The following is a 27,222-nucleotide window of genomic DNA, read 5'->3' as shown; positions in this document are numbered from 1 at the left end:
ATGGCACATCGAGCGTCTGGGCATTTCCCTCGGTCAAAGGTGAACGACGCGATAGCGATGGCCGGGGCAGGACGGGCGCTATTCTCGCGAACCTATCTGATATCGCGCGATATCGTCGACAAGGGACCGGGAAAGACCAACCGACTTGCGCGACTTGGAATTAGATCTACATGATTCATCAGCTAACCAGACTTTGGATAGTGTATTCAGTACACGAAGCAGCTCGTCTTCATTTCGGGGCCAAAAGAAGTCGGTTCATTCAACCCGACGTCGGAGCGAACGCTACCTGGTTCACTATAACAGTAACTAGATTAACTCAGAGGACATGATCGGCTCGAGGTCTGGCAAGCTAAGGAGGATTGATCTCTCAGTAAGAAATGTCGGTTTGTCTGACACAATCGATTCGATGTGCTTCCTGACCAGTGTCCGCTTTGATCTGGGTCTTGCCGTCAGTAGCGCCTTTCATGCTTACCGATTCTGTCATTGTAAGCGACACTACTTTGTCCATGTCATAAAAAGACACTTCTCGTTGAGATAAATAGAAGGGGTGTAAAGCGATCATACAACTCGCCGCGTCAATACAATCGCGAATCGCGCATCCGGCCCGATCTTCTCTGGCCCTCTCGCTCAGACCATCTCCGACTCCGCCTCGAGCGTCGTTCAACTCTTCGCACCGAACACCTTGAATCCGTCCTTCTGATCCTCGGCCATGACCCTCCATAGTTCCTTGAGCGGGATACTCTTCTGGGGATCCCGCTTGAGTACGTGCTGCATGGCGTTGATGACCGTTCTGACATCGCAACCGAATTTGGCGGTTGTTTGTGTGATGATATGCGCGGCCCGCTCGGGCGTTTGCACAGGGCGACGAGACTTCGAGACCGTACTCGTGGCTCTGCGGCGGGGATCGGGGTTGTTGCCCGTCATGGTAGAAGCGAGCCGAGGGGTGGCTACAGCAGGGGGAACTGTGGATGGCTCGACGGTCGGCGGAGCAGGAGCAACTTGCTGTTCCGTCTGTTCGGAAGATACCGTCGCTGGTTCCAGAGTCGGTGCTCGAGCGACAGCGGGGTCGACTTGAGCCTGAGACCTAATCGAAGACTCTTCCTCCTCGTCTAAAACCATCTCATTCACCTGCCTCTCACTCAGCGTGGACAGCCGCTTGTCCTTGGTCTTTCCCGCTACCCGCTCTTCCGGCCCAACCTTTGTAACCAGTGGCATCTTTCTGAATTGTTCCTTCCAATTGACAGCCACGTTCTCGTCGTCGAGATCAAAGGATTCCATTCCATCCAACTCCGCTACGGAATGTTGTGTAGACGCAGACATAGCTCCGTCCGCCTCGAAGTTTTCTTCGAACGCGGTAGCCACGGCATCAATCACGATACGAGCCGTCTCGATCGCCATCTCTTGGTCTTGCGCTTCGGACACTGCGCGTGCCTTTCCCTTGCCTTGATCGTTGTCATGGCCGTTGTTATTGAGGACAGTGGTAGTGTAGGTCACGGCCTGATCCACGATGTCCGCGCGATGGTCCTCATCCCCGGTAGCGGTGACAAAGCTCTCTTCCGCTTCCGCTGGGACGGAGGGTCCACCTTGTGCGACAGCTCCGATAAGTCCTTCGGCTGGTCGTAATTCGGGGTCCATGGCAATATCACTGTTGACGACTTGGGTCTTCTCGATCGTAACCACATCGGTTTGATATGGTACCTCAGGAGCAACGATCGGCCGAGGTGCTGGTACCCCCCTATCATCATCGACTGCAGCGCTGGTCTGCTTGGTCCTATAGCCCGGAGAATTGGTCTCGCGATTAGCTTTATGCCCTCAGAGAAGCAGGAAGGTGACCAGCGGCTCACCTCTTCTGCGTCGGTCCCGCCCCGACCCCTTCGGGCTGTTCCATTATCACCGTATCGGTCCGTTTCCTCTTGCCATTCACCGTCGCATCCTCACTCACAGCGAAACTATCGGTATCATCCTGATCTTGATCCTCGTTCATCACCGATTTCCCCTTCCCTTCCGCCTTGTCCTTGCCCTTGTCTTTCCCCTTGGCGGTACTCCTGTCCACCCCTCCATCCGATTCACCCATTTCCTTGTCCTTGTCCTGCATCCAAGATCGTACATATTCCTCCCTCCCCTCCTCAACCCTTTCCCCGCCAGTCCCGCCAGTCCCTGCACTCGCCGCTCTCTCAGCCCTCGTCCGAAGTTGCCTGTCCAACCCGACATTTTTGCCAGCGTATTGCGCGCTCCGGGCAGAGAATGCAGCGAAGCGCTTCCGAACGCGTTCGTGCCACGATTGCGGGGTATGTCGGTCGGCCCACTCGAGATGTTTCTTGTTGGAGCGGTCGCACTGAAATGCATGATCGGATCGAGGTCGTCAGCAAGCCTTCATACATACGATCAAACAGGCGTGGGTCCACATCGTTGGACGGGGACAGGACAATCACACGTACCAGTTCCTGGTAAATGCTCCGCGACTTCCAATTCGTCTTTTCCGGATGATGGTACATCAACCACCTCAAGATCTTGTCTTCGTCTTCCATCGTGAACTCCGTCCGACCTCCAGACCTGTGATCACGTATCGACACGATCAGTAAAACTGGTCGTCCGGCCTCGAAAATCCATCCGGATCGACCATCGTCGACTTACCCTTTGAACGGGACCGAGGGTTTTTGTATCCATAACTTGTCTCCTGCCGCCGATCCAGACGCTTTCGGCACTTTATCCGCAGCCCCGTTTCCACTCCCGCTAGCTTCAGGCTGTTCGGCTACCACCTGGACGTTGGTTTTCTTCTTGATTCCAGCCGTCGGTTGCCCTCGAACATACGAGGCCTTCTTGTCGATCAAATTATCCAACCAGTGCCTGTGTTCGACCGTCTGCTCGGGCTTCGCCTCTCTCGCAAACTTCTTGCCCGACTCGAAATCTTTATTCAAGATGAGGACGTCTGCGGTTCCCCGTTTGGGCGATCGCCAACCTCCGTTGGCCTCCAACCTCGCTACGACGTTCTCCAACGCCTCTGCACACGAAGATTCGCCGGGCGAGATGTGCATGTTGACGGTACAATAGATCTTGACCGGCCGTGTGATCTCCAGTTGCCGTCCGTTGTGATCGAAGTGTTTCTCGTACTGTACGAGAATCGGGCGAGAGCAGTATTCTGGCTCGGTGGTATCGAAGATCCGGGCAGGTCGAGCATGAATGCACGTGTAGAACCAGTGATAAGGACGGATGGTAGGGATGAGCAGTGCGGAACCCGGTTCTCCTGCTCTACTCTTTCGGTTCGTGATATCCTGGTGCCATTTCTTGTGGCTAGATGGAGGATTGTGCAAGACATAGTTGCTTTCCCACATGGAATCGGTGTGAGACCCTCCAGCGAGCTAGATGAACGCCGAGCAGGTCGTGTCAGGAAGACCAGACCAAGATGACAAGATGATCTTGATGGCGCTATAAGCTCACCTTGATATCAGCCTTTAGCTTGTCTTCATACTCCTTGAATAGACCCGGTGCGATGTGAAAGACCTTGCCGGCAAAGAGCGTAGGATCGATGGATCTCTCGACGTGAGTCGCTGTAGGTGCCGGCGATCCGGTTGATGTGCCGGTCATGGATGGCATTTCGGAGCTCGATTTTTTTCTGTCAATGGATACGTCAGTGGTTTTGTAGACTTTGAAGGTGTATGGGGCGCTTGACGAGGTCGAGTTCAAGATGATATCATGGTCTCATGATGCGATGTAGGGGATCGAGTGCGAGTTGTTTACAAAGTCCCCCCCCCCCCCCCCCCCGTTGCCCTTGTTAGGTGATCGCTCGGGCTGACGCGAGCTGCCAATTAGAAGCGCATGATGACCCACCACCACCTGGTGGTTGAGATCCACCTCACTTCATCTGACATGCTCGACCATCCTTCTCACCGACGTATACCAGGACGTTCAGGACACAATCAAGTAGGTAGTACACGAAGAGCAAGTTTTACAATGTCAGATTCGGGCGCTTCGTCTCCCCTGGCGCCGGCTCGAAATGGGTCTCCGGCTGCTTCTCCCAAACGCGAAGATGGGTTGGCAGACATGGTACGTGAGCTCGCGATCACAATCGTGCTGCTGGATATACGGTTACACAAGTATACAGCGACGTCAAGCTAAAAGAACTGTTGCGATTTCCTAGTTCGACGACTTCCAGCCTCAGGCGCAGCCGCAATCTCAATCTCGCGCTCGCTCGACTTCCCGAACACCTTCCCCGGCGAGATCGACAACGGACTCTCCAGTGAAGCGTAACAACCGTTCCTTGTCTCGCACGTCTTCGAGGTCATCAGGAAGCGGGGATGAAGATGACAGGAGAGCTAGGATGGAGTATGGGGAGGAGGAGAATACCAACGCTATAGAGCAAACGATTCTGGAGAGCAACATCGTCTTGCCCAAGGTTCCCAAGTTGGCTAGTAGTGATGGGCAGGTAAGTCCGCTTCAACGGATGATTTCCGTATCTATCAGAAGATTGCGAATCTGACCTACAATCGGGCATGGTTTGTTAGGTCTGGGCTTTGAAGCTCCCTCCTGCTATCAGCTTTCCCGCTCAACCGTTCCACCCCGATCTCTACCGCTCTGAAGAGGGACCCAAGCAAGAAGCGGAAGACGCCGAAGACACGACCGACGAAGCCCGTCGTATCCGAGCTCTCAAGCGGATGCACTCGGTCGCCAACACGGTCCGTTGGAAGTGGAAGGACGGCACGCACGGGGAACCGGTGAGGCGGAGTAACGCCAGGGTCATCAGGTGGAGCGACGGGACGGCGAGTTTGATGGTAGGACAGGAGATGTGGGATCTCCAGGTGGATAGCGTTGCCGGATCGGGACCCGAGGCCAAGGCGACGAGACCGTTTGCTCTGGCAAAAGTCGCTGCCGAGGCAAAAGCGAAGGCGGAGGCCAATCAAGATGGATCTCAGTCGCAGTCTCAGTCTCAATCGCAATTCCTCGCCTCACAATCCTCTCAGCCAAAACGCGCTATCGACGGATCAATCGCAAAACCACGGGCTACTCGAGAAGGTCCCGTCTCCCTCCTCCTCTCTACCGACTTTGACGACCAAGTCCTCATCGCCGATTCCCTCATCACCGGGTCCATGTCCCTCGTCCCCCAAACCCGAAACGTCAGGGACCACCAGAAACGCTTGGCCGCGGTCAGCAAATCCACCGTCAAAGCCTCTAGGATCCAAGCTTACCGCGATTCTTCTGGCATAAGACCGGACAAGAAGATCGAAGAGAGCGTGCGAGAGATGAACGAGGCGCAGAAGAAGCGTATGAAGGCTAGGGGACATGACGTGAACGCCGGGTTGAGTTTGCCGGTCTGGAAGGGATCTTCCGGGACCATGAGGGAGAGGGAGACGAGCCCGCTAGGAGCAGCCGGAGGGAGGAAATCGAGGGGACCTTCTGGACCGAGGAAGGGGAGGACGAGTTATAGCAGTGATGAAGATATGGACGATGACGGAGGGCGAGGTGGCGGTGGGGGTTACACCGGAGGCGATTACGAAGAGGATGACTTTGTCGTAAGTTCTGATTTGATCACCCCGGGTCAGAGACGGGGCGAGTTGATGACCTCTCTCTTTCATTCTGCGAGCAGGTCGACGACGATGAAGACGAACGAGCCGATCAATCCGGTTCCGAAGTTTCTGCGGCCGAATCCAATGGTCTTTCCGCCCTCGACCGAGATCTGGATCGGGAGGAACGTGGCGATCGATCATCGAGGACATCCAAGCCTAAGCGCCCGAAGAAAAGTTCGAGGGATTATGAGAGCGACGAGGATGACGATCCCCTGGATGCTATGGAGAGGGCTGCCGAAGAGAATGCACAGGCTCAGCGGCGTGAGGCAAAGGAGAGGCGGAAGAGGGAAAAGGAGAGACAGAAGGAGGAGCGAGCTGGTGAGTCTCGATGGCTCAGGTCAAGAACGGTCTTGATGCCAGGCTGGTGACTGATTTCAATGACTTGTGAAATAGCTTCGCCCGTCGACGACGACGAGGCAACGGCCGCACCGATGGACGTGGACGACGACGATATCCCAGAACAGACTCAAACGGTTCATCACAAAAGGGTCTTGCGATACGAGGATGAGGACGACTAGCGGGATCAGGTCGAAGGGTGATGTCGGCGGCGGAATTGTAAAGCACTCGGACATGCCGAATACGATCTAAAAACGATTCAAGTCGGATACTCGAATGACCTGGAGTTTCATACACCGAGAGACACAAAGCAGCTTGAATAACGAGGACAGGATTTGCATGACGAATCGAGCATTGTTGGCTAATGGTTTTGGTTTTCGAAGGCTTGGACGGAATCCGAAAGCCCGATCGAGTGGGCTCATTTTACTTGCTTGAATGCTGTGTAGGCAATCCCATACGGCTACAGTATACAGAATGGATCCATCCCGTCCTTCGCACGATTCGAGCCAGTCTCAGGGCATGCACAATTGTATTCGACGCACCTGGTTGACTGCGACCACGAGGCTACGTACAGTTGATCTCCCGGGTGGATCCCAGGAGGCGGCAACGGCGACGGACGACAGATCCAGATCTGCTTTCGAAACAAATGTACTCCCTATCGTATATACATTGACAGACTTATTGACCGTGGATATATTCGGATTGGAGAGACTGGATGTCAATCGTGTCGACCCCTTGGGGGATGCAAGCCTAACCTCTTGCTCTATCAACCTTCCTGTTCTTTCCCCCATCTCCCCAGCCTACTCCGGCGAAACTCAAGGCAAGGAGGGGGGGGGGGGGAATTTACAGACCGGAAGAGCAAGAGCTAACTTTCCGTTCTCTTGCAGACATAATCGGCACTCGGACCGCCACGACCACACCCGTTTGTACGGATACATCTCTCTTTATTCCTTGTCAATGCCTCCGTCCGCGATCATGCTTGCACTCTTTAAGGGGTTCCTTCATCGCAGCCGGTTCCTCCGCCACTAACCGGCTCTATATCATCTTCAGCCTCTCTTCTTGTAGCCGAGATGATACAGATGAAGCTGTGCTTGAATGGGAGCTGGGCTTCTCCGCCACTAACCGGCTCTATATCATCTTCAGCCTCTCTTCTTGTAGCCGAGATGATACAGATGAAGCTGTGCTTGAATGGGAGCTGGGCGAAGCCGAGAGAGAACAAAACACATCGAGATGGAAGAGGGACTTTGCAGGTGTGTCCAGCAAGAGGTTGAGGAGGAAATACAGAGGCAGTTTGCGCGCCTCAAGCATGTACCTCGGGTCGGCCGAGCTAAAGCCTCGATGTTATCCTCGACTGGAGCTAAAACCTCGACCTCATCCTCGATTGGAGCTTCATCATCATCGTCATTGTCATCTTCTGCGAAGCAAACCTTTCCCTCCTTTCTATCATAAATCGGATCAGGTCTCCTCCGCAAACGTCTCCTCCGCAAACCCCACTTCCGGAAACGTCACTTCCCTCCCAAAGACCTCCCCCGACAGTGAGAAAGAGATCGGTTGGGAGCAGATCACTTCCCTCATAGTCATTACGGGACCTTGCGGGCAGCATGGACCCCTGCTTAGGTGTGAGCAGGTGAAGGCTTTGTTCACTGCAGCTTGTAAGGTTGCAGAGTACCGTGTTATGGCATCCGCGGTACGCGTACCGAACACCCGCGTCGGGTACTTTTACAGGGACCTCCGATGGGAGTTCCGTACGGAGTATATCTAGAACACCCCCTATGTGTTACTGTAATGTAGTACCAGTTGTACTACATCCGTTATTACATCCATTACCTTACCCTTACCTTCTAGTCCCGTGTGATACTATTCCAGGCTTGCAGGCAAGCCTAATAGAATAACGGATCTACAAATTTCACCCCGACTAGAAACCCTACGCGATGAACACTTCGTTCGCCCAGTGTTTTCGTCCCGATGGGACCCCCCAAGGAATCCCGCCAGGGATCTCGCCTGTGCTGTCTGAGGATGGACAAAGCCAGCAGGTGGATGGGGAGGGAAGGTTTTTGTGGTTGCAAACGACGGACTCCGGAACGGAGACCACCGCAAACGAATTGCGGGTGTTTGCCAACCAGCAACCTCAAACGCAGGCCACGCCGGCCAACAACATGGGAACGGTCCCCCCACAAGTGGTACCAACCCCTCCTGCGAGCAATCCCGCAGCCACCCCAGCTCCCGTTGCCGCCGCGCCGGACTTGAATGCCCTCTTTCAACTGATGGCCAACATGCAAGTCCAGGTGCTGGAGTTGGCGAGGGCAAGGGAGTCGCGGTCGTCGTCGGACGAGGCCCGGGCCAAACTGTTTAAGTTTGGAACGCCGGACAAGTTCGATGGCAGCAAGAAGGAGAAGGTCCGAGGGTTCCTGGACCAATGCAACCGGGAATTCGAGGTCAAACCGGGCGTCTACGTTACCGACCGCCTGAAGATGATGTACGCGGAGTCGTACATGGAAGGACAGGCCGCCGATTGGGCCCGGGAGTACTCCACGGGTCGAGTGCCGGCTACCTGGGAGCAGTTCGAGCAACTGCTCATCTCCACTTATGGTGGAGGACGAAACATCGCGGCAACTGAGGCCGAATTAGTTCACTTAAGGCAGGGCACCAAGAGCCTCGCGACGTACATCACCGAGTACAACGACCTCTTGGCCCTCCTCCCCAACGTCTGCGAATACTCTCGCCGGATGCTGTTCAGGGCCAACCTGAACCAAGCGTTCAAAGACGCCATCGTCCCTATGCCGGGCCAAGAAACAATGACTTTGGCGGAATTCCAAATGGAATGCCGCCGGTACGAAGATCAGGCGGATGCCAGAAGGCATATGTCCTCGGGAAACCGCTACAACTCGGGCGGTAACCGACAAGCGAGTAACCACTCCGCTCCCCGTAACCCCGTTGTGGTCAATACCACCGTTGCGACTCCTACCCCCGCCGCCAACACTTCCACCGCTGCTCCCATGGAACTCGATGCGGGCAGGATGAGGCGGAATGACCCCTGCTACCGGTGTTTCCAACACGGGCATGTAGCCGTCAACTGCCCCAACCAGAGGGTCCCTGCCCCTGCTTGGTTCAAGGGTAGGAACAACGGTCGGATGAACGTCTCTGGTGCCCGGGTGCAACCCGTCGAGACCGTCCCGGAGGGAGGTTGGGAAGCCGAGCTTGCGAGGCAGAACGGAGAGCAGCCTTTGCTCTGGACCCCGACTGATTAGACGTACGGTTGTGTTGTTATTGGCTCATCCTTTGTTGTACCCCCACGGCAGGCCCGGCGGGGATGTTTTTATCACCATTCACTTTTTCAAACACTCGACTTCACAGTTACTACGAGAAATACACTCACCAAAGTATACGCCATCAAAAGGTAACTGTACAAGAAGTACAATACGAAACATGTCCCTCGCGAGGAGTAAACGCATACTACTGAAGAACTAGTGTTGGCACGCGTTCGGCCGAACGTCTCGAACGCCAACGCCAAACGCCTTATTTTCAACGTCTCGAACGTCTGAGACGTTCAAACGCCAACGCCTCAAACGTCTCAGACGTTCATTTTGGCGTTGGCGTTTGCTCTGGCAGTCGTGAAGACGTTTGAACGCCAACGTCTCCACCAAACGGCTTACGATACACCAGCCAGACCGTACTATAGTTTACAGACGTCTACTATAATCTTACTGTAATAACTGGTCAGTAACATGAAACACGCAAAGATACGTCTCGAAAAACGGCAAAAAAACGCGTGAGAAAGCACTTTTTTTGACGCGCGTTCCCCCTACGTCGAGAAGTCGAGTCGAATATCGTCAATATCTACTTTATCGATAGACGACGACTATGTTTCATCGTTAAACGTTCTAGAATGTCTCAAACATAGCATGTCGAGCCCACGTACCCCACGGATCAAGCTCACGCTTAAAGCGAGGCCCGTGGAGCAAGAGAAACCGGCTAGCGACGCCGAGAACGTCGACGCGGAAGGTGAAACTTCCGAACAAGAACGTCGACGTCGAGACGACACCTCCCCCCTCTCCGACGCTAGCGAAGACGCCTACGAGCCCCCCAAGAAGGCTGACGGGTCTCCGACATGGCGAACGAAGGGGAATAAACGTCGACGGAACGAGGTCGAGTCCGATGACGATGAGTTGGTCGAGGAGGTACCTGATACGCAGGGTAAGTGCTTCGAGATGAAGTTCAAACGTCGTAAACGTCTGCTTATACACTTATAACAACAGTAACACCAAGTAAGAAGTCGAAGAAGAACCCTAAGGTTCTATCGACTCGTAAGAGTACGCTTAAGGGGACTAATGGTAAGCGTTTGAGACGTTCGAACGTCTCAACGTCTGAACGTCTTTTAACTTTTCAAACATACGCTTACTTCTCTTTGATTACTTCTCTTCTACGCTACTACACGTAGCTCCTAAGCTTAAAGAACGTCGTCCTGCCGACGACGCCTCGCAGGCCGCTCACCAGGCCTATCTCGACGCTTGGTGCGGGTTGTTCATCGATAACGGTGCAGCCAGCACCGTCCGGGCCAACTACGAGCGACCTCGATTGGCTACGGCTGCGGAGAAGAAGGCTGACGGTAAGGATGGTCAGCATCATTGGTGGTTCTGGCGTTGTCGGTAAGTTGTTTTATCATTCTTCGATCAAGACGTTTGAGACGTTTGAACGTGAACTTCTTGAACCTCTTGACTTACACAAACTTCTATCCTTGTTTAGCCATTGCCTCAATTATAAAAAGATTAAGTCTGCGAAGTCCGCAGGGACTGGTAGTAGCCTGGCAGACCACCCGAAGACGTGTCCGCAGAAGCACACGTTAGGTGGTTTCCGTCAAACTACCTTGTTCGGTCCAGCACCAACAGTCGAGCCTCGAGAGGCCGAGACTCGACATGCGATCGTATGCTGGATCGCTCAAAACAACCACTCCTTCTCCGTCGTCGAACAGCCCGGGGTGAGTTGACTGCCTTCCGTAAATCCGAATCTTATACTGACGTTCGAACGTCTAAACGTCTCAAACGCCTTCAGTTTTCGGACATGTTTACTGCATCCTTCCCGGCGATGAAGAAGGTTCTCCCCAACCGACGTCAAGTCGCTCAAGACCTCAGCAAGGTCTTTGAGATCAACGAGAAGGTCCTGCGAGGAATCCTACACCACCATCAGGGTGTGTTTCACCTCGCTACCGACTGTTGGACCGATCGGGGTGGGAATGCGTTCATGGGTGTTACAGCTCATTGGACGGAAGTAGAGGGCGCCGGTGATGTGCGTCCTCAGTCGATACTGCTCGACTTCATTGCGTGAGTCTGTGGTGTTGTATATCGGCTTGATTTCAACTGACGTTTAAACGTCTAAACGTCTCGAACGCGTTCAGAGCGCCCGGACGTCATACCGGACTCTACCTTGGCGACCACCTCATCGAGTGCGTCAAGACTTGGGGAATTCGGGACCGGGTGCTCTCGATCGTCTGCGACAACGCCAGTGTCAACGACTCGATGATCGAGGCCGTGGGGGAGCAGGAGTGGAAGCGATTCTACTCGGACAAGGGTCGAGTCCGATGTTTCGCTCATATCTTGAACTTGATTTCGGGGGTAAGTTTGAACGCGTTCGAGACGTTCGAACGTCTAAACGTCTACTGATCTTCCTCAAATATGCTACTACAGGCTATCATAGAAGGGGCTACCGGACTCAAGTGGGATGAAGAGGAGGAGGAGAAGGCCGACGACGACGAAGACGTCTACCCGGAGGAACCGTTCGACGAGGACGGGAACATCGTTCCCGATGTCGAAGACTTGGAAGACGATCAAGAGGTTCTTGACTCTCTAGACGTCCCCCTCGTCCCCCTCGTCCCGGAGACCCAAGAGGGTCAGACGCAAGTCGTCAAAGACGTCAAGCACGTCGTCGGTCAGCAGGAGAAGGCCCGAGACGCCTTATTCAAGGTTAGTAAGATCGAAGTATCCCAGACGTTTGAGACGTTCAAACGGCTTACACGTTCGAACGTCTTTAGCTCCGTCTCCTGGCGAAACGTCTCAAACATCGTTCGGCTTACCGACGAGTTTGGGACGCAGTCTCTGCCGACTTGATCGAGAACGGGAAGATCGAGTCAAAGGCCTACAACGTTCCCGTCGACGTCAAGACCCGATGGAACTCGACGTTGTCGTGCATCAAGGGCGCCTTGGACGCGAAGCTCGTGATGTAAGGCGTTCGAACGCGTTCGAGACGTTTGCTAGGCTAACAACCTCTACTACAGCCGTTCCCTCTACTCCAACCTTCCCAAGAACGAGATCAAGAAGGAGGAGAAGCTAGACGGACCGGACTTCGAGCTTCTGACGTCGTTGAAACCGGCGCTCGGGGTAAGTGCTTCTTGATGGCGTTTGAACGTCTGAACGTCTCGAACGTTTACGTCAATCTTCACCTGTGATTTGCCAACAACATGCAATAGATCGTCAGTGCTGCCACGACGAGGTTCTCGACCTCGACTGACGTCAACATCGACTACACCTCGATCGCTGGCGTCATCCCCGTAATGGACGCCCTTACGACCAAGTTCGATCAGATCAGGGATCACCCCTCGATCAACAAGGCCGTCAAGTACGGGGTGAAGAGGGGACAGGCAGTACTTGACAAGTACTACAGCAAGACGGACGAGAGCGTCTTGTACCGCATCGCACTCCGTAAGTTGTGTTGTATATCAAGGCGTTTGAGACGTTCGGACGCGTTGGCTTACCCAAACGTCTTGGACTTCATCAGTCCTCCATCCTGGTTACCGAGTCGCATACATGCGTCGCAAGGAGTGGCCTGCCGAGTGGATCAGCGAGGCCTTGCGTATCGGGAAGGACATGTGGAAGGACCACTACCGAGTGGCTGAGGTCGACAACGAGGTGGTTGTCAACGCGATGGTCTGTCCCTCTCGATCTACTCTACTCTTGACGTTCGAGACGTTTGCTTGCTTCTTACTGATATACACAACGCTTGTCTATCACATCGCAGATCAACGACGAGCTCGATGAGGTTCTGGCCCAAGGAACGCAGCAGGCGTCTAAGAGTCAAGAGGACGCGTTCGACACGTTCGTCAACGCATCTGCGACCGACATCACGGTCGCACCGTTCCGAGGCCAGGCCCTGCTGTGGTGGAGTCACCAGTCGTCGTTGAATGGGCTGAAGCAGATGGCGTTTGATGTGTTGGGAACCCCTGGTGAGTTGCGTATCTTAGACGTTTGAACGTCTGAACGTCTCGAACTTCTTTACTTCGTTACATAGCCACCTCCGTCGACGTCGAACGGGTCTTCTCCAAGGCAGGCCTACTCGTCTCAAGCAGACGTACACGGTTGAATCCATCAACCGTACGAGAGTCTATGCTTGTTGGTGACTGGGTGAAGAGGGGAGTCGTCAACGACAAGGCGTTCGTCGAGACGTTTGGCGTTCAAACGTCTAAAACGTCTACACCGGTACCCCGGCCTGCGGGCTCGAGGTCAGCCTCGAGCTCGAACGCTGCGGCTAGCTCGTCTCGACCGATCGAGCCGGTGGTGGTGATCGACCACGACTCTGACGACGAGGACGACGACGACGATTGATCGGTACGGACAATAAGGACAATTGTAGTGTATTCTAGTATAGATATTCGATGAAACTTGATCACGTTCAAACGTCAAACGCCTCAAACGTCTAAGACGTTCGAACGCCAACGCCACGAACGTCTAAGACGTTCATTTTGGCGTTGGCGTTCAGTGATTTTTTGGAGACGTTCGAGACGTTTGCAAGGCGTTTGGTGAACGCGTTCACTCCATGCCAACACTATGAAGAACACAACCTGAAACAAGTCCCTCGCGAGGAGTAAACGCACAAGTCCCTGGCGAGGAGCAAACGCACAAGTCCCTGGCGAGGAGCAAAACGCACAAGTCCCTCGCGAGGAGTAAACGCACATAGAGAGAAGGAGATGAAGTCGGGACTCTATTATGGTATATCAGAAATACAAGAGAAAAGAGATCCCGACGTAAAAACAATCCGGAGAATACAAACACGACAAAACTCCAAAAGACCCGGAAACCCCTCACTCGTCGTCGTCCGAGACATCCACAACCTTCTTCTCCTTCTTCTTCTTCTTCTGCTTCTTATCGGAAGCGGGTTTGGGAGTCGGGGAAGGAGGGGGAGAGGGGGTGGGGGTTCGGAGAACGTCGTCGTCGTACGCAGCGCCCGCCGGACCTTCCGTGGGCGCCGCAGGGATGGGCTCCCCGATGTCCTCGCCGTGGCCCTGGAAGAGGAACTGTCGGTAAGGTTCCTTTTGAGGCCACTCGTCGGCCTCGGGGATGGTGACGCTCCCATCGGGGTTGCAGGCGGCGTCGGGGTGGCTCTTGGCCCACTCCTCGTTGTGCTTCCGGATCTCCGCGTCCCGGTACGTTTGCCAGGCGGGGATGAACCGATTCTCCACCAAGCAATCGGTCTTGTTGGAGAGTAAGGGGAGGACCTACGCAAGGTACAAACATCAGTTCCGAGAAGTACCTGCGTCGGGGATCCAAACCGGAACAACAACTTACCATGCGATTCATGAGCCGCTGCAACTCGTCCCCGACGGCGATGGCGACCTCGTGAGGGACATTGGGGATGGTCAGGACCTCGCACGCTGCCTCGTACCAGGTAACGACCCCGTGGTCCTTGTCGAAAACCGTCATGTAGGCGGACGGCAAAGGGGCGCACTTGAACTTGGTCCCGCGGCAACAGTAGCAGGAGCTCCCGCCGCTGGTAGACTTCCCGGCCTCCGGGACGGGGTGGCGGCAGACGAACATGCCGTTGAACTCCATGACGTTGTACCACCCCTTACCGTCCTTGTCGGTGTACCCGGGGACGTCGTGTTCGGCGGAGAGGTGGAAGCGGTCCTCATAACCGAAGCAGTTAAGACAACACCACTTCCAACCACCACGGAAGTTGGCCTGCGTACGCACAATCGGAGTCAGTAAACCGTGTTCCCGATGGAGGGAATAGAAAAGAGAAAAAGAACATACCATCATACCATCGAACGAGGCCACGTTCCCTTCCCGCCACGCCTTCGCAAGAGGCTCGATGAAGGCGTTACCGGCCTTGAAGTGGGTACGACCCAACTCCTCTTGGTGGATTTGTTCCTCTAGAAGATAGCCCGATATGTTACCCCCGACGGACTCAGCGAAACAAACACCACTCACTCTCGTCGGCGGACTGAGTTTTGGGGTAAACAAAACCCCAACGCCGGTCTTGCTCGAGCTTCGCGGTCGACCGCGAAGGCGAAGGTTGGTACGGCTTGTCGCCGTGGTTCTTGGTAGTCTTGGGAGTGACAGGCATATCGAGGAGGGCGTAAAGGTAGACGGGGGGTAGATAGCGTAGGAGGGGTAAAGTGAGTAGTAGCGAAGGACACCTACGACTTACTCCCCACCTCGCGAACGCGAACGCGAACCCCTTTATACCCTACATCCTTGCTGCTGCGGCGGCCCAAACAAAAGAAGAATTGCGATACTAGCAAAGAGAGCAACTAGAACAATACTATTGCTATGGATATGGGCATATGGAGAGAGGGTATCGTACAACAACAGCGGTACAGACGTCAACATCAACGACGGTCTCCTTTGTTTACACCTCCCGAACAACGAGTCGGACATGCGTCCATACGGATGTCCGCGCAAGGACAAAGAAAAGAACAACAGCGAGACGCGCCCCATCGGGCCCGAAATTCGGGTACCCCTGTGAAACAGGTAGACGTGTGTAAGCGACGAACGCTTACCGGTGGGAGGAACGAAAGGAGAGAACAAAGGCGCCTACGTGAAACACGAGCGGCGCTGGCCGATCTGGAATCTCGGCCTAGGGGGGGGATCCTGTTATGGCATCCGCGGTACGCGTACCGAACACCCGCGTCGGGTACTTTTACAGGGACCTCCGATGGGAGTTCCGTACGGAGTATATCTAGAACACCCCCTATGTGTTACTGTAATGTAGTACCAGTTGTACTACATCCGTTATTACATCCATTACCTTACCCTTACCTTCTAGTCCCGTGTGATACTATTCCAGGCTTGCAGGCAAGCCTAATAACCGTCGACGAGGAGGAGGAAGATGTTGTTCAGTCTAGTCTCACCATCCCCCGCTCGACTAGAGGCAGGGTTCTTGATGTTGCCACCATTGACGAGGAAGATGATGTCCAGTCTAGTCCCGGCACCAACCGCGGACCTCAGGGAGACCAGGAGTCTGGACCTAGTGAAAGCTCGTCTATGCCAATGAATATTCCGCCGCCGCGGACTCAGATCAATGCAGTCAAGCGTTCCAGAATGCTCCGCCTTACGACCCCTCCCCCTGAAACGGCAACTCTGCCTGTTTCTCCAGGATACTTCTGCCTTCTCGAACAGCGATGCTAAAGTTCAAGGAAAAGGAGGCCCGGGACCTGTACAACGAAGACGATGAGGACCGTGGGAAGGTCCGCTGCCTCATTCTCACGACTACCCCGTTACTCTGCCGCTACCGAGACAGTATAAACTGCGATATCGACATGGGGGTATGCCGATCTCGGCGATCCCGGCCGGGACGATCCGGATGATGGAATGGGAGGAAGATTCGCCCGAGACCTGACACTGCTGTGATCCTCCTCTCAGCCCAGATAGGCTTTCAAGCGGGCGTCTTTAGTCTGGGGAACGTCTTCCGAAATCCAATAAGGAAACGATCCGACGAGGTTGGTGATATCGAGGGTATCGTCTTAGCGGAGAGGGGGCTCTTGGTGGGACGGCGCTGCCCCCTTCTGTCATCGGGTTCGAGCGCGAGTCAGCTGGGCTGCTATGGTAACAACGGTTGGATGAGGTTTGAGGGGGTCTGTCCAGGTTCTACCCAGTCGATGGGCTGCTGAAATCATCCAGTAGTACAGTTCATAATAATATCCCGCAGTGTACAGTTACACATCAAGCTGTGGGCCGCGGAGTTCGACGGAACATGTAAAGAGAGGTGGATGGCAGTCGCATCCGGTCAATGCCAATATCGAGACCATCCTCTATTGCGTTATTGCGAAAATACGATGCCACTGGTCGTACGCCGCAGGCGGTCGTTCTGCTTTCGCATCAAGAAAATGAAATAGTACTAGTGGTACGACAGGGCTAATGCGGCGGACATTGAGATCCGTCCGGGATATTTAGGAGCGAGCGCATGCGCTGGGGTTCGAGGTGGATATCGCGCCGTTCACTTTGCAAGGTTCCCAACGTTCGAGGGTGATGACGTTGAAGGGATGGCCATTCGTAGCGAAATCGAGATCGAAAGGACCCCATTGGCCTCGCCAAGGAAAGATTGTCGGGCGAGTACAGAAGGAACAAAAAGAAGCAAACGGGGGTGATGATCTCGTTGCGTTTCACGTCGATCATTTCATTTCAAGGCGCCGGGAGGGGCACTGCGCGGGGGCAGGAATGTGATGACGTTTGGGGGATAGCCGAGGAACGTGGTGACGTAAGCGTAGGAATCGGGAGTAACTAGCTGATTGACTGCGCTAATTTGCATCCGATGGTACGAGGTAAATGAATCTCCCGGGTGCTCGGCTCGGATCGATCGAGCGAGCGAGCGAGGGATGGATGACGAGATGCACAAGAGACATGGCCCATAGCGCCATAGCCCATATAACATCCACCCACCACCTTCTCACCTACCCACATCGCCACTCTCGAAGTACCTGACACAGCCAACACCATAGATAGACACACTACCTCGCACGATGACACAATCACACATCCTCGGGATCGCGACCCAATTCCCAGAACTACAGAACACGGTCGAGGGTACCGAGGCGTTCTTCAAGAAATGGGCCAAACCCAGCGAAGGGCAAGTCCACGCCGACGGCACATTTGTTCTCTAGCCCTTATGCTTCTATTCTTCTTCCACGTCCAACATACCAGTACGATTTACTAACCACCCCACCTCATGCACTCATCCTCGTCCGCACAGCCTGGAAAAGACCCTGAAGATCAACCGTTCGACCCGTATTCTCACCCGTCCCTCCGTATCCGCCCTGACTTCTCCCTTGCTCAACGGTCCTCAAGCACCGACGATCAAAGAGGTCAACAAGGTGTTCATGCAGGAAGGTGTCAAGCTGGCGGTACAGGCGGCGGAGAAGGCTCTGGCGGATTGGGGTGGGAAGAGGGAGGATATCACGCATCTGGGTGAGTGGGAGAGGGTTTACGATTCGGACGTGTGTGATTCCTGTCTGGTTTGAGTGTCTCTGGGTCTGGATGAGCGGGAGCGAGAAGAATTCAGGTCGAGGAGAGAGAAGGAGAGCTCGTAAGGGAAGTGATAAGGAGAGGAGAAGAGGAGAGGACAAGCTCGAATTCACAACAGGGAGTCTTCCCAGGAGCCAGAGCTGGACCAGGAAGCAAGCGAGCGAGCTTTGCGAGGACACGGGTCGGAATCAAGATCACGGTTTGGGAACGAACTGCTTGCGGGACGGGTAGTAGGGTCAGAAACCTGGACCCAGCTTCTGGAGTCGAGTTCGACGTGGTTTGGCAGTCTGGTCATCGTTGGTTCGGATCAACTATGTCTGAGCGAGCTTGACGACTGACGAACGTCCTATCCCAATTCTTCAATTTCCCTGCTGTCAACCACCCGACAACCGACCATTCCCCTCGAATCGATATCGTCGCTATCCGACTTGTACAGTGTGCAACACCTGTACCGCCAGTGCTTACCCGTGAGTGGCGCTACGTCTCCCAGTTCAGATTGGTCAAGGCTCACGCTTACATATCTTGACAATCGATCGGCTTCTTCCCCTTTCTCGGCAATCACGTACAACAGGGGATTTGATCATGCGGTTCTCATGGCCCTGGGGCTGGGGTTGGACGTGGATAGGACCTTGTTACATGGAGTCGGTTGTGCAGGTGAGCCCGAGCGACTAGCGAACTAGAAACCGGCATGCTTACTGTATCTGTCTGATCTTGCCTACAGGCGGCTTGTCTGCACTGCGGCTTGCCAACTCGTTCGCTCAGATCCCTTCCAGCAAACCCGCTCGAATCCTCGTCATCGCCACTGAAGTCACGTCCACCCTCGTACGAAGCGAGCTGGAGGAGCTAGACAGGTCGACCGGCAAGATGGGGAGCGTCGGGGTTTGCCTGTTTAGTGATGGGGCCAGCGCGATGGTCGTCGGTGGAGGAGAGGTGCAAGAGGGTGGTGAGTCGCCGTCGGGTCTTGAGCCTTTGAGATATCTGAACGCCGACGTCGTTTTGTGCGAGGTTCTAGAAAAGGCCAGCTTTGAGGTGATCAAGACGCTAACGGAGACTTTGCCGGATACCGTTCCGGATCTCGGATTCAATGTGGACGAAAACGGTTGGAAGGTGAGTCTACCTTTCTACATATTCCACACCACGCAACGAAAATCGAAGATTGACTGTTGAACGTGCTCTAGGCCATCATCTCGCCCCGCGTACCCTCGCTGACGTCGAAAGCGGTGCCGAACATGTACAAGAAACTTCTCGTCGCTGCCGCTGGATCCTCGGACCTGACCCCTTCGCTCCCCTTTCTCTCCTCGGAAGAACCTACTTCGACCCCACCATCCTCGCTCGACTGGCTCATCCACCCAGGAGGCGCCTCGATCCTAGCCAAGATCGAACATTCCTTGGAATTGCGATCGTCTGATCATACTCGGGCCAGTTGGGAGGTCTACGTGAAGCGAGGAAACACGAGCAGTGTCAGTATTGGGGCGGTGATCGAGCGCTCGAGGGCTCTGGGCGGGAGGGAAGGATGCGTCGGAGTCAGCTTTGGACCAGGAGTGACGGTCGAGGGGTGTCTGCTGCGGCGAACCGGATGGAAGGGACGACGAGCCGAGCTGAATGGCGGAATGAAGGTCGAGGTGGACAAGGAACCGGTCTCTCCTCCTCCCGCCGTTGGAACCAAGAGGAAGAGGGGAGACGCGGGCGAGGATAGCGATGACGACGAAAGGGAAACCACGATGGAGGTGGGAGGGAAGAAGCGCTCGATCGCGGCGACCAATGGCCATGCCAAGGATCTCGTCACTGTTAATGGCAAGTCGAATGGCGTCTCGCATACCTCGGCCGAGGCTGCCAAGATTGCCCACGTCGATGGAGCCACCAACGGCAACGGACATGTCACGACCAATGGCACCGACAACGGCGAGGACAAGAATGCGCCTGGAAAACACGAAGGCGGGGTCATCAACGGACAAGTGAATGGGATCATCAGCGCGCCCGAGGGATTTAGTCGAGATCTCAATGTTGGGGAAACGCAAGAGAAGATGACGACCGTGCCGTGAGAATACGCACGAGGTCATTAGTCTGGATTGTGCGAATGGGTTACGGAAATGGGCAGGGGAACGAAGTACAAGAAGATCGTTCGGGCTATATTTTATCGGGTTTAGAGGGCATACGTCTTACGTGTATTATCCTTTACGAATGTCAAAATGCAGATTAAGACTGTGACATCAGTGACCCGCTGCCGGGAGGCAACGAAGCTGGATCAGACGGCATACCGTGAGGTGGCGGCGGCTGACTCTGAGCTTTCCCATCGATGGCTTGCCTAAAAAAAGCCATTCGAGTAAGGCGTCTAAGTGACACCATATAATCAGCGATTGATCCTGCTCAATTTGACTACGTCAAGGTTGCCTATCATCTTTTGAGCAGTCTGAGGTTATGGGAGCAGCACGATGCAGTATGTGGAAGATGTTACGACACGTATCAGCGCCAGCGACGTGATATCGCGAATCACAAGCGATCTATCTGTAATCGATCTTGCAATTCTTTCATGACGTGATCAGTGTCGATCGCGTTGCTATACTTGTCAATCAACGCGACGAGGCATGCTACAGTGAGGATAGCAGGAGGCAAAAGTTCGAAGAAGCTGAGATATGCTGGCGATTCGATGAAAGGAAGCGCGTTCATCGGAACGATACTGTCGTAGTAACCAGAAATATAACCGCATGCAATGATCCTTTTGAAGGGCTCGCATGCACTAAACCTTTTAGTAGGTCATCCTTATCACAGTAACCATCCGTGATGCCCAACCTCGAGCTTACTGCCACCGCCGAGAAATACGTCGAGAGGGTCGGGTACGTAGCCAATGCAGGCTGTCTTACCCAAGCACAATTGAACGATGAGCTGGCGGACAAATTGGCGGCTTTCGAGGCGCTGCAAACAATCCCTCATGTCAGCAAGAGCGATATAATCCGCTAAAGACGAGATCTTCAATCGAGCTCGATTTGAGCAACAGAATTCGACTGTCAATCGATCACTCTCCCAGGAAGAATCCCCTGCCGAGAAGGCACAGGGTTTACGCGCTCTGAACCGCGTAGAGTGGTGGGCTGACGAGTACTATGTCGGATTGGGCACGTGAGGAATGCTGAGTCTATGAGCAGGGAAACTTTGAAAGCTGAACTAGAGAAGAAAGATCAACAAGTCCATCGACTTGCGTCAAAGCATGGCGGTGTCACGCACGGTGCTGACCTCGCCAAACGGATGGTCGACTTGAAAGCCTGGGGATCCTGGCACCAGGCATACTCGCAATTGGAGTCGATGTCGTCAGGTGGAGATTCAGCATCAGACGTAGGGTCAATTGAGAGTGGGGTAACCCAACCATCTACCGTTGACCAAAGCCTTTTGAGCATTGCCTGCATGTTTAACGCCAGCGTGACCCACTACCCTACGACCATCGTTTTTATTTAGCAGCATTGCTGTCTGTCTAAAGGAGAACTTGAAGGTGCCATCCATGTATTGCTTTTCGATTGATTTATGCGCACGACAGGCCCTTCTCACTCCTGTTTCGCATGTTGAGGAAAGAGGTGTGTAACATGAAAGGTAACGAAAGTAGCTTGAATATACTGTACATAGGCGAGAGCGTCCATACTTTAGTCATCCAAAGGACATGAAACCCTCCCCGGCTAGATACAGCTATACTTGTACATATGGATCTTCCTGCTTCAAGCACACTGGGATTAGCGTGCTAGCATTCTTTTTAGAACCAATGTCGCAATACCTCTGGTTCTCCATACGATACCACATCATCGAAGGATCTCCCTCACGATGAGGGCCGAGTTCCTCCACGTGTATACCGGCCCACGTCACCTGATGCATTCGCTTGCCAGCAGTAGTATGGCATGGCATTGTACGAAGGTTGTCACAAGTCAAGTCACTGCGGGTGCAAGAAGTCCTTTCTCTTCGACTTGATTCCGCATTTTCGCTCGGTTTCTGTGGTCTGTAGTTTGTAGTTTGTACATGTTGTATGAGTCTCTGGTCTCTATGTCTCGTTCTACGTATCTCGCCTTGTTCAACGTTCCCGCGAAGTGTCGACTACAATTCCGACAGTCGAACCGGAGCGGAAACCGATATGTCCAGCGTGTAGCAGATTTACCAACTTGCTTGCGCTAGATCAGAGTACTCTGGACGCTTTGTTTAACTTTTTCTCTCTTCTCTTGCTGGACGGTTAGAATCTAGTAGACTACAGAGAGGCTGATTCATCGCAACCAGTAGTGATCCCCTCCCGCGTTTCACCTTTTGCCCCTTGATTGATTGATGACGTGTGGCGCGGGAGATGAGATGACGCGACCTTTTTGTTCGAATCGTGTTGTTGTTGGATGATTCGTCTTTTTGTTCATCATTCCGGAATGACTCTCTCGTTTGATCACATAACTGCATCGCCATCTATTTCGTCCAGCTCTCGACATCGCACGTTGACCTCGAGTCTTCTTGCATCAAACACGCAAGCAACTCGTCATGACCCATGCAACGCTTCTCACCCAACGACTCCGAGCTCGAAGCGGGATCATCCACGGTCGGTCCCCGTTCTACCTTCTCTTCCGATGCTTGAACCGAAGTTGACTCCTGCTTTTACGGCTTCAGGCATTCCTGGACTATCGTGGCTCTTCTCAAAGATCGCTCACCTCAAACCTAGAACTCCGCTCGAAGACCTCTTGAACGCTCCCTTGCCTGGACACGATCGAGAACAACGCGGAGATTCCCGGGCGATTACCGAACCCGAACTCTTGCATCATCTGATTGCCATCGAAGAACGAATCAACCAGGTCTTGGTTCATCTTGAAGACCTCGAATCAGCCCAAATCGACGGCGATAGAGCTTCTCATTCAACTCCTCAAGTCGAACTGGAAGAGAAAGCCTCGATCGACAGGGGGATGACGGCGATCTCCCAGCTCTACTTGAGCGCTCTTGGGTTGATTTTGGACCATCAATACGACGCTTGGTACCCTTCTCCGGGGGTACAAGCTTGGGAACGTCCGGTTCCTACTTCATCCTCCTCGTTGGCATCGGGTCCGTCCAAGGCAGATCATCAGGTTGAGATGGATCTGCTCACCGCGGCCATCCACGCGCTGGACAAGGCCATTTACTGGAGATCGATCGTCCTCCGTCAATCTCGTATCGATGAGCCCCACCATGGATCTTGGGCTTGGTCCAGCTCTGCGACCGGACGGAGTGTAGATCGAGGGCTGGCGGGAATGTTCTTCCCTCTACCCACTGAAGCAGGGGAAGAAGGAGATCAGATCGGCGAAGAGATTAGGGGTTTGGAGGCCTTGCCGTACCTCTTGGAGAAGACTCAGGCGGCTTTGGTACACGTTCTGACGAAGGATCGACAGGTCCGACGGCAGCCTGGTCAAGGTCGAGCGGACGTTGCCCGAAGAACTGGAGAAGAAGATGTTGTGGACCTCACTCCAGGCGAAATTTTACGCCGGGCGAAATACCTAACGGACCTTCTCAATGTCTTCCATCGACTCCCTTCCAAGCTGGTGCGAATGGCGCTCTTGCCTCCCGAAGTCTCGAAACAAGCAGAGATGGACGGAAAAATGGTCGGATTGTGGATTCGGTTGAAAGCGGGGGTGAGGAGGGTTGAGATGCTGCACGATTCGGGAAGGGTAGAGGAGAACGCGAGGAAGTCGGGGTTGCAGGTTGGGGGTTATGATCCCGACGAAGATGAGTTCGGGGGTGAAGATGGACAAGACACGAACTTGAAGTACTCGACCGAGATCGAAGAGACGTTCAAGCGGCTCCTCATCCAGATCGAACGGATCCCGGGGGAAGACCTGGCTCCATTGTTGACCCGCGCTCAGCCTTGGCTTCCCCGAACCGTCACGGCCGGAAGAGAACGATCGTTCTCTTCTGGGTCTTCCAGTTCGTCTTCCTCAGACCAGGATGGTGATAGCGACAATGAGAGTGATAGCGATGGAGATGAATCTGATACAGGAAAGCCTAGCGACACAAATTCGAAGCGCTCTCGACCCGCTCATCCGGACCCGCCTAACCGGCCCCTCCTCATGCGCCTACTGAGGATGTACAACCGGTACCAAGAATATCGGTACGCGCTTCACCTCTCGCAACCGGTCGTCGACGTTGTCGTCAAGGTGGAAAGTCCGAAAGGGAAAGGCAAGGATACGCCTCCTTCGGCTCGAAACGGCTCGGGAAAGAGGAAACTTAGCAGGTTCAGGGAGGATGGGGAGCTGGGAGCGGTCTGGAGGAGGGTCATGTGGAGCGTCAGCGAGATCATCGGGATGTAAGTCTAGTCTGGGTCCCTCTTGATCACCCTGTTCCGGATCACTGACGTGTTTGTTATTTGACGGACTTCCTTTTTGCTTTATTAGGGAGAAGATGCTGAGTCTCGGATTAGACGAAGATCAAGCGGAAGAATGGCAATTCGTCTACTTTCCCGTCCGGGCCGACGATTTCGAAGATGATGAGGACGAAGTCAGTGGTGATGGCGCTCAGGCAGGTTCCGTCAGTCCGGGAAAGAGCAGCCTCAAGGCCAGTCCGAGCGGGAAAGCAAAAGGAAAGGCGCGAGCAGCGTTGCAATCTGAGAGTGGAAGCAAGAGGAGAAAGTTAGACGATGTGAGCTGGAGGTCCCGCCATCTCCCTTGTCAACTATTTGCGATGCTGACGGTCAACCTTCTTTCCGGCTTGCCTTGTCTTAACTTCTCGGCTGCGCCAACCAGGTCGAGTGAGGATGTCGAATCACCCGCATAACGGGTTCGATCAGGACGCACGGCAGAATGGCTCTTGTAACCGGTACCAATTAGCAGAATACCATCTCGTCAGTCTTGTAAATATTAGGGCTCAGACCCTTTCGGATCGGATTCTAGTATGGTTACCATCCGCGATATTACACGGCGTGATCGCCTATCGAATGTGAGTGATTTCGAGATGACCTGGAAACTTGTCATATGCATCGCATCGCACAGCAATCGAGATCTTCCTCCTCCTTGCGTTGATACAGCACATTCACAATTGTCCGTTATTGTCCGTATAACCATGTCACAAGCAGACCTAAGCCTTGATAACCTTCTTGACGTCCAACAGTCCGGTCTTGACGCAATCCAACTCGGACTTGGTAGCGGCGAGATCCGCCTTGACTCCTTCGAGTTCCTTCTTGATGTCCTTCAAGTAATGCAAGACCTCGGACAGGTCGATGACCGGAGGGCAGACAGGGGCAGGAGCGGGAACAGGGGCAGCGGCCTGGGCGTCGGGAATAGTGACGGCGCTGGGTTGAGGGCCAGCCGAGGTGGAGCCAGCAGGAGCAGGAGCAGGGTGAGTGGTAGTGGCCTGAGGTTGGGCGTGGGTCTCTTGAACGGGGACCGGGGCGACAACGACAGCGCTCGAAGCGGCGGGAGCGGCGGAAGATCCGGGAGCTTGGGTCTCGGTAGTGGCGGGCTTCGAGCTGACAGGTTCGGCGGCCTTGGAGGTGGCAGGCGAGGCGTGCTCCGAGGTGGTCGACTGGACGACAGGAGCCGAAACGACGGAGGTAGAAGGAACTCCTTGGCTGGCGGCCTCCTTGGTGGATTCGGCCTGTGTGGACTGGGCAGCACTGCTAGTCATAAAGCTCGACGCAGCAACGCTAGAAGTGGCAGTCGAAGTGGCGACCGAGGTAGCATTGGCGGTGATACTAGCAGTTTCGGTAGCCGTAGCCGTAGAGACGGGCAAGGTGGTTGCCGTCGCGTTGACAGGGTAAGGCAACCCAAAGTAATCGGGAGGCACTTCACCTCGGCCGCTAAGAGACGAATTTTCGTCAACATCATATCAATGAACGCTCGGTATTGGCATCTTGTCGAAGAAGAACCTTGTACTCACTTGGCGGTACACTTTCCTTCGGTACAATCGGCCGAGTAAGGACAGCTCGAGTTGGCCGTGCAGCTGTCTCCAATGGAAGCCGAAGCGTTGAAGCTGCAACGTAAAGTGAGACCGAGTATAGATGTCAGATTCACCGACTACAATTGCGTCTCATATACCGCCGCTGAAGGAACTCACTTGCTGATACAAGCCCTGAAGGTGTTGTCGTAATGCACACATGTCTGAGTGGGGAGACACTGGTCCGAGGTCGTGCACGCATCCAGCTCCTTGATCACCCTCCTATCGCAGTCGCAAATCAGGTAGACAGGCAAGGTCAGCATTCCGCAAAGTGGTAAACAGGAACCTCAAGCCGAAATTCGCACTTACTTGGGAGCACAGGCTCGGTTCCTGCCGAAGGTGGTGCATTCCTCGGTAGGGATACAGTCCGAGTCGACGTTACAGGTGTTGCCAGCGACGCCCCTACCAAGTACGCAATTTTCCCATGGTCAGCCTTGCGTTTCCCTTGGGCGGTTCTGAAATCGAAACTCACCTGATCTGACACAACGAGACGTTTGGGTTGATGAAATTCGGGTCGTACTCGATGTACGTGAAACAGACTTCCGGGGCGGTGCAGTCAGCGTTGGTAGCACACTTGGAGTAGGTAGACGTCTGTCGTTTGCTACTGGTCAAAGCAGGGAGATTGCAGGCAAATTGAAATGGATATGGTTAGCGATCTGACCAGGAGGCCGAGCGACGAAGATAGAACCTGGACGTACGAGATGGATCGGGCGTTGGCGGTGACGGCCAAGGCGGACAAGAGAGCGATGGAGAACTTCATGTGGATGCAGAGATTATCGATTGACTTCTATTAAGGTGTTGACGAGTCCTTGATGACAGAAAGGCGTAACGCGGAGTGTTTGAGCCTGGAATGAAGGTGTAGGTTGTAGTGAAAACGAAGGTGATGTCTAGCTGAAGAGCTGCTAGAGCTGTAGTAAGATCGTGGTCGTATGGAATTATTGAGGTTGAACAAGGGAAGGAAACGACAGGCGATAGGCGGTGGTCATTCCTCCTTGGTCCGACCTCGTCGAGATGTTATATACATTTTCAGGAAATCGAGTGATCCCAGCGACTCGCATGGGCGCACGTCGTGACCCTATTCTCGGCTCGCAGAAAGCGCATCGACGGCCCCCTGCCCGCCCACAAGTTACGGGGAAAGAGAGAGCGAGGAAGGGATGACCGAAGACCGAGATCATGCGTTCTCGCCCCTGTTC

General features: G+C 54.2%; 7 protein-coding genes across 7 annotated transcripts; 4 read left to right on the top strand and 3 right to left on the bottom strand.

Moving 5' to 3' along the window:
* Positions 1-177: 177 nt before the first annotated feature.
* HD553DRAFT_335556 (uncharacterized protein) lies at positions 178-3,697 on the bottom strand. Its single transcript, XM_046182199.1, has 6 exons — positions 3,439-3,697; positions 2,635-3,359; positions 2,439-2,553; positions 1,845-2,335; positions 454-1,771; positions 178-370 (listed from the first exon to the last, which is right to left on the bottom strand). Exons 1-5 carry the CDS (start codon positions 3,592-3,594, stop codon positions 661-663), a joined length of 2,598 nt encoding a protein of 865 aa, XP_046036301.1. The 5' UTR covers positions 3,595-3,697; the 3' UTR covers positions 178-370; positions 454-660.
* Positions 3,698-3,835: 138 nt separating this feature from the next.
* On the top strand, positions 3,836-6,095 carry HD553DRAFT_42445 (Leo1-like protein-domain-containing protein). The gene is made up of 4 exons (XM_046184219.1): positions 3,836-4,044; positions 4,139-4,423; positions 4,503-5,507; positions 5,582-6,095. The coding sequence occupies exons 1-4, from the start codon at positions 3,868-3,870 to the stop codon at positions 5,927-5,929; spliced, it is 1,815 nt and encodes a 604-aa protein (XP_046036300.1). The 5' UTR covers positions 3,836-3,867; the 3' UTR covers positions 5,930-6,095.
* Positions 6,096-11,289: 5,194 nt separating this feature from the next.
* Positions 11,290-11,731, top strand: HD553DRAFT_285015 (uncharacterized protein; the record flags this gene model as incomplete). The annotated part of the gene is made up of 2 exons (XM_046178216.1): positions 11,290-11,506; positions 11,579-11,731. Coding segments are annotated over exons 1-2 (249 nt in total), but the record flags the coding sequence as incomplete, so codon positions are not given.
* Positions 11,732-13,580: 1,849 nt separating this feature from the next.
* HD553DRAFT_324277 (uncharacterized protein) lies at positions 13,581-15,227 on the bottom strand (the record flags this gene model as incomplete). Its single annotated transcript, XM_046181467.1, has 6 exons — positions 13,581-13,709; positions 13,838-13,865; positions 13,970-14,379; positions 14,450-14,842; positions 14,915-15,033; positions 15,092-15,227. 6 exons carry the CDS (start codon positions 15,225-15,227, stop codon positions 13,581-13,583), a joined length of 1,215 nt encoding a protein of 404 aa, XP_046036298.1.
* A 2,268-nt stretch (positions 15,228-17,495) lies between these two features.
* On the top strand, positions 17,496-20,332 carry HD553DRAFT_312222 (chalcone synthase C). Its single transcript, XM_046180069.1, has 7 exons — positions 17,496-17,729; positions 17,853-18,067; positions 18,561-18,591; positions 18,696-18,778; positions 18,846-19,067; positions 19,137-19,231; positions 19,303-20,332. Exons 1-7 carry the CDS (start codon positions 17,623-17,625, stop codon positions 20,164-20,166), a joined length of 1,617 nt encoding a protein of 538 aa, XP_046036297.1. The 5' UTR covers positions 17,496-17,622; the 3' UTR covers positions 20,167-20,332.
* A 2,286-nt stretch (positions 20,333-22,618) lies between these two features.
* Positions 22,619-24,849, top strand: HD553DRAFT_342549 (uncharacterized protein; the record flags this gene model as incomplete). The annotated part of the gene is made up of 4 exons (XM_046182764.1): positions 22,619-22,676; positions 22,745-24,404; positions 24,493-24,736; positions 24,841-24,849. 4 exons carry the CDS (start codon positions 22,619-22,621, stop codon positions 24,847-24,849), a joined length of 1,971 nt encoding a protein of 656 aa, XP_046036296.1.
* Positions 24,850-25,171: 322 nt separating this feature from the next.
* On the bottom strand, positions 25,172-26,789 carry HD553DRAFT_342548 (uncharacterized protein; the record flags this gene model as incomplete). The annotated part of the gene is made up of 6 exons (XM_046182763.1): positions 25,172-25,892; positions 25,973-26,065; positions 26,150-26,251; positions 26,339-26,431; positions 26,502-26,633; positions 26,728-26,789. The coding sequence occupies 6 exons, from the start codon at positions 26,787-26,789 to the stop codon at positions 25,172-25,174; spliced, it is 1,203 nt and encodes a 400-aa protein (XP_046036295.1).
* Positions 26,790-27,222: the final 433 nt, after the last annotated feature.

This window comes from Filobasidium floriforme, assembly GCF_021052385.1.
Source record: "Filobasidium floriforme strain CBS 6241 chromosome Unknown HD553scaffold_12, whole genome shotgun sequence".
Lineage (NCBI taxonomy): Eukaryota > Fungi > Basidiomycota > Tremellomycetes > Filobasidiales > Filobasidiaceae > Filobasidium > Filobasidium floriforme.
The sequence above is the reverse complement of the archived record's forward strand: the minus strand, read 5'-3'. Positions and strand labels throughout refer to the sequence as shown.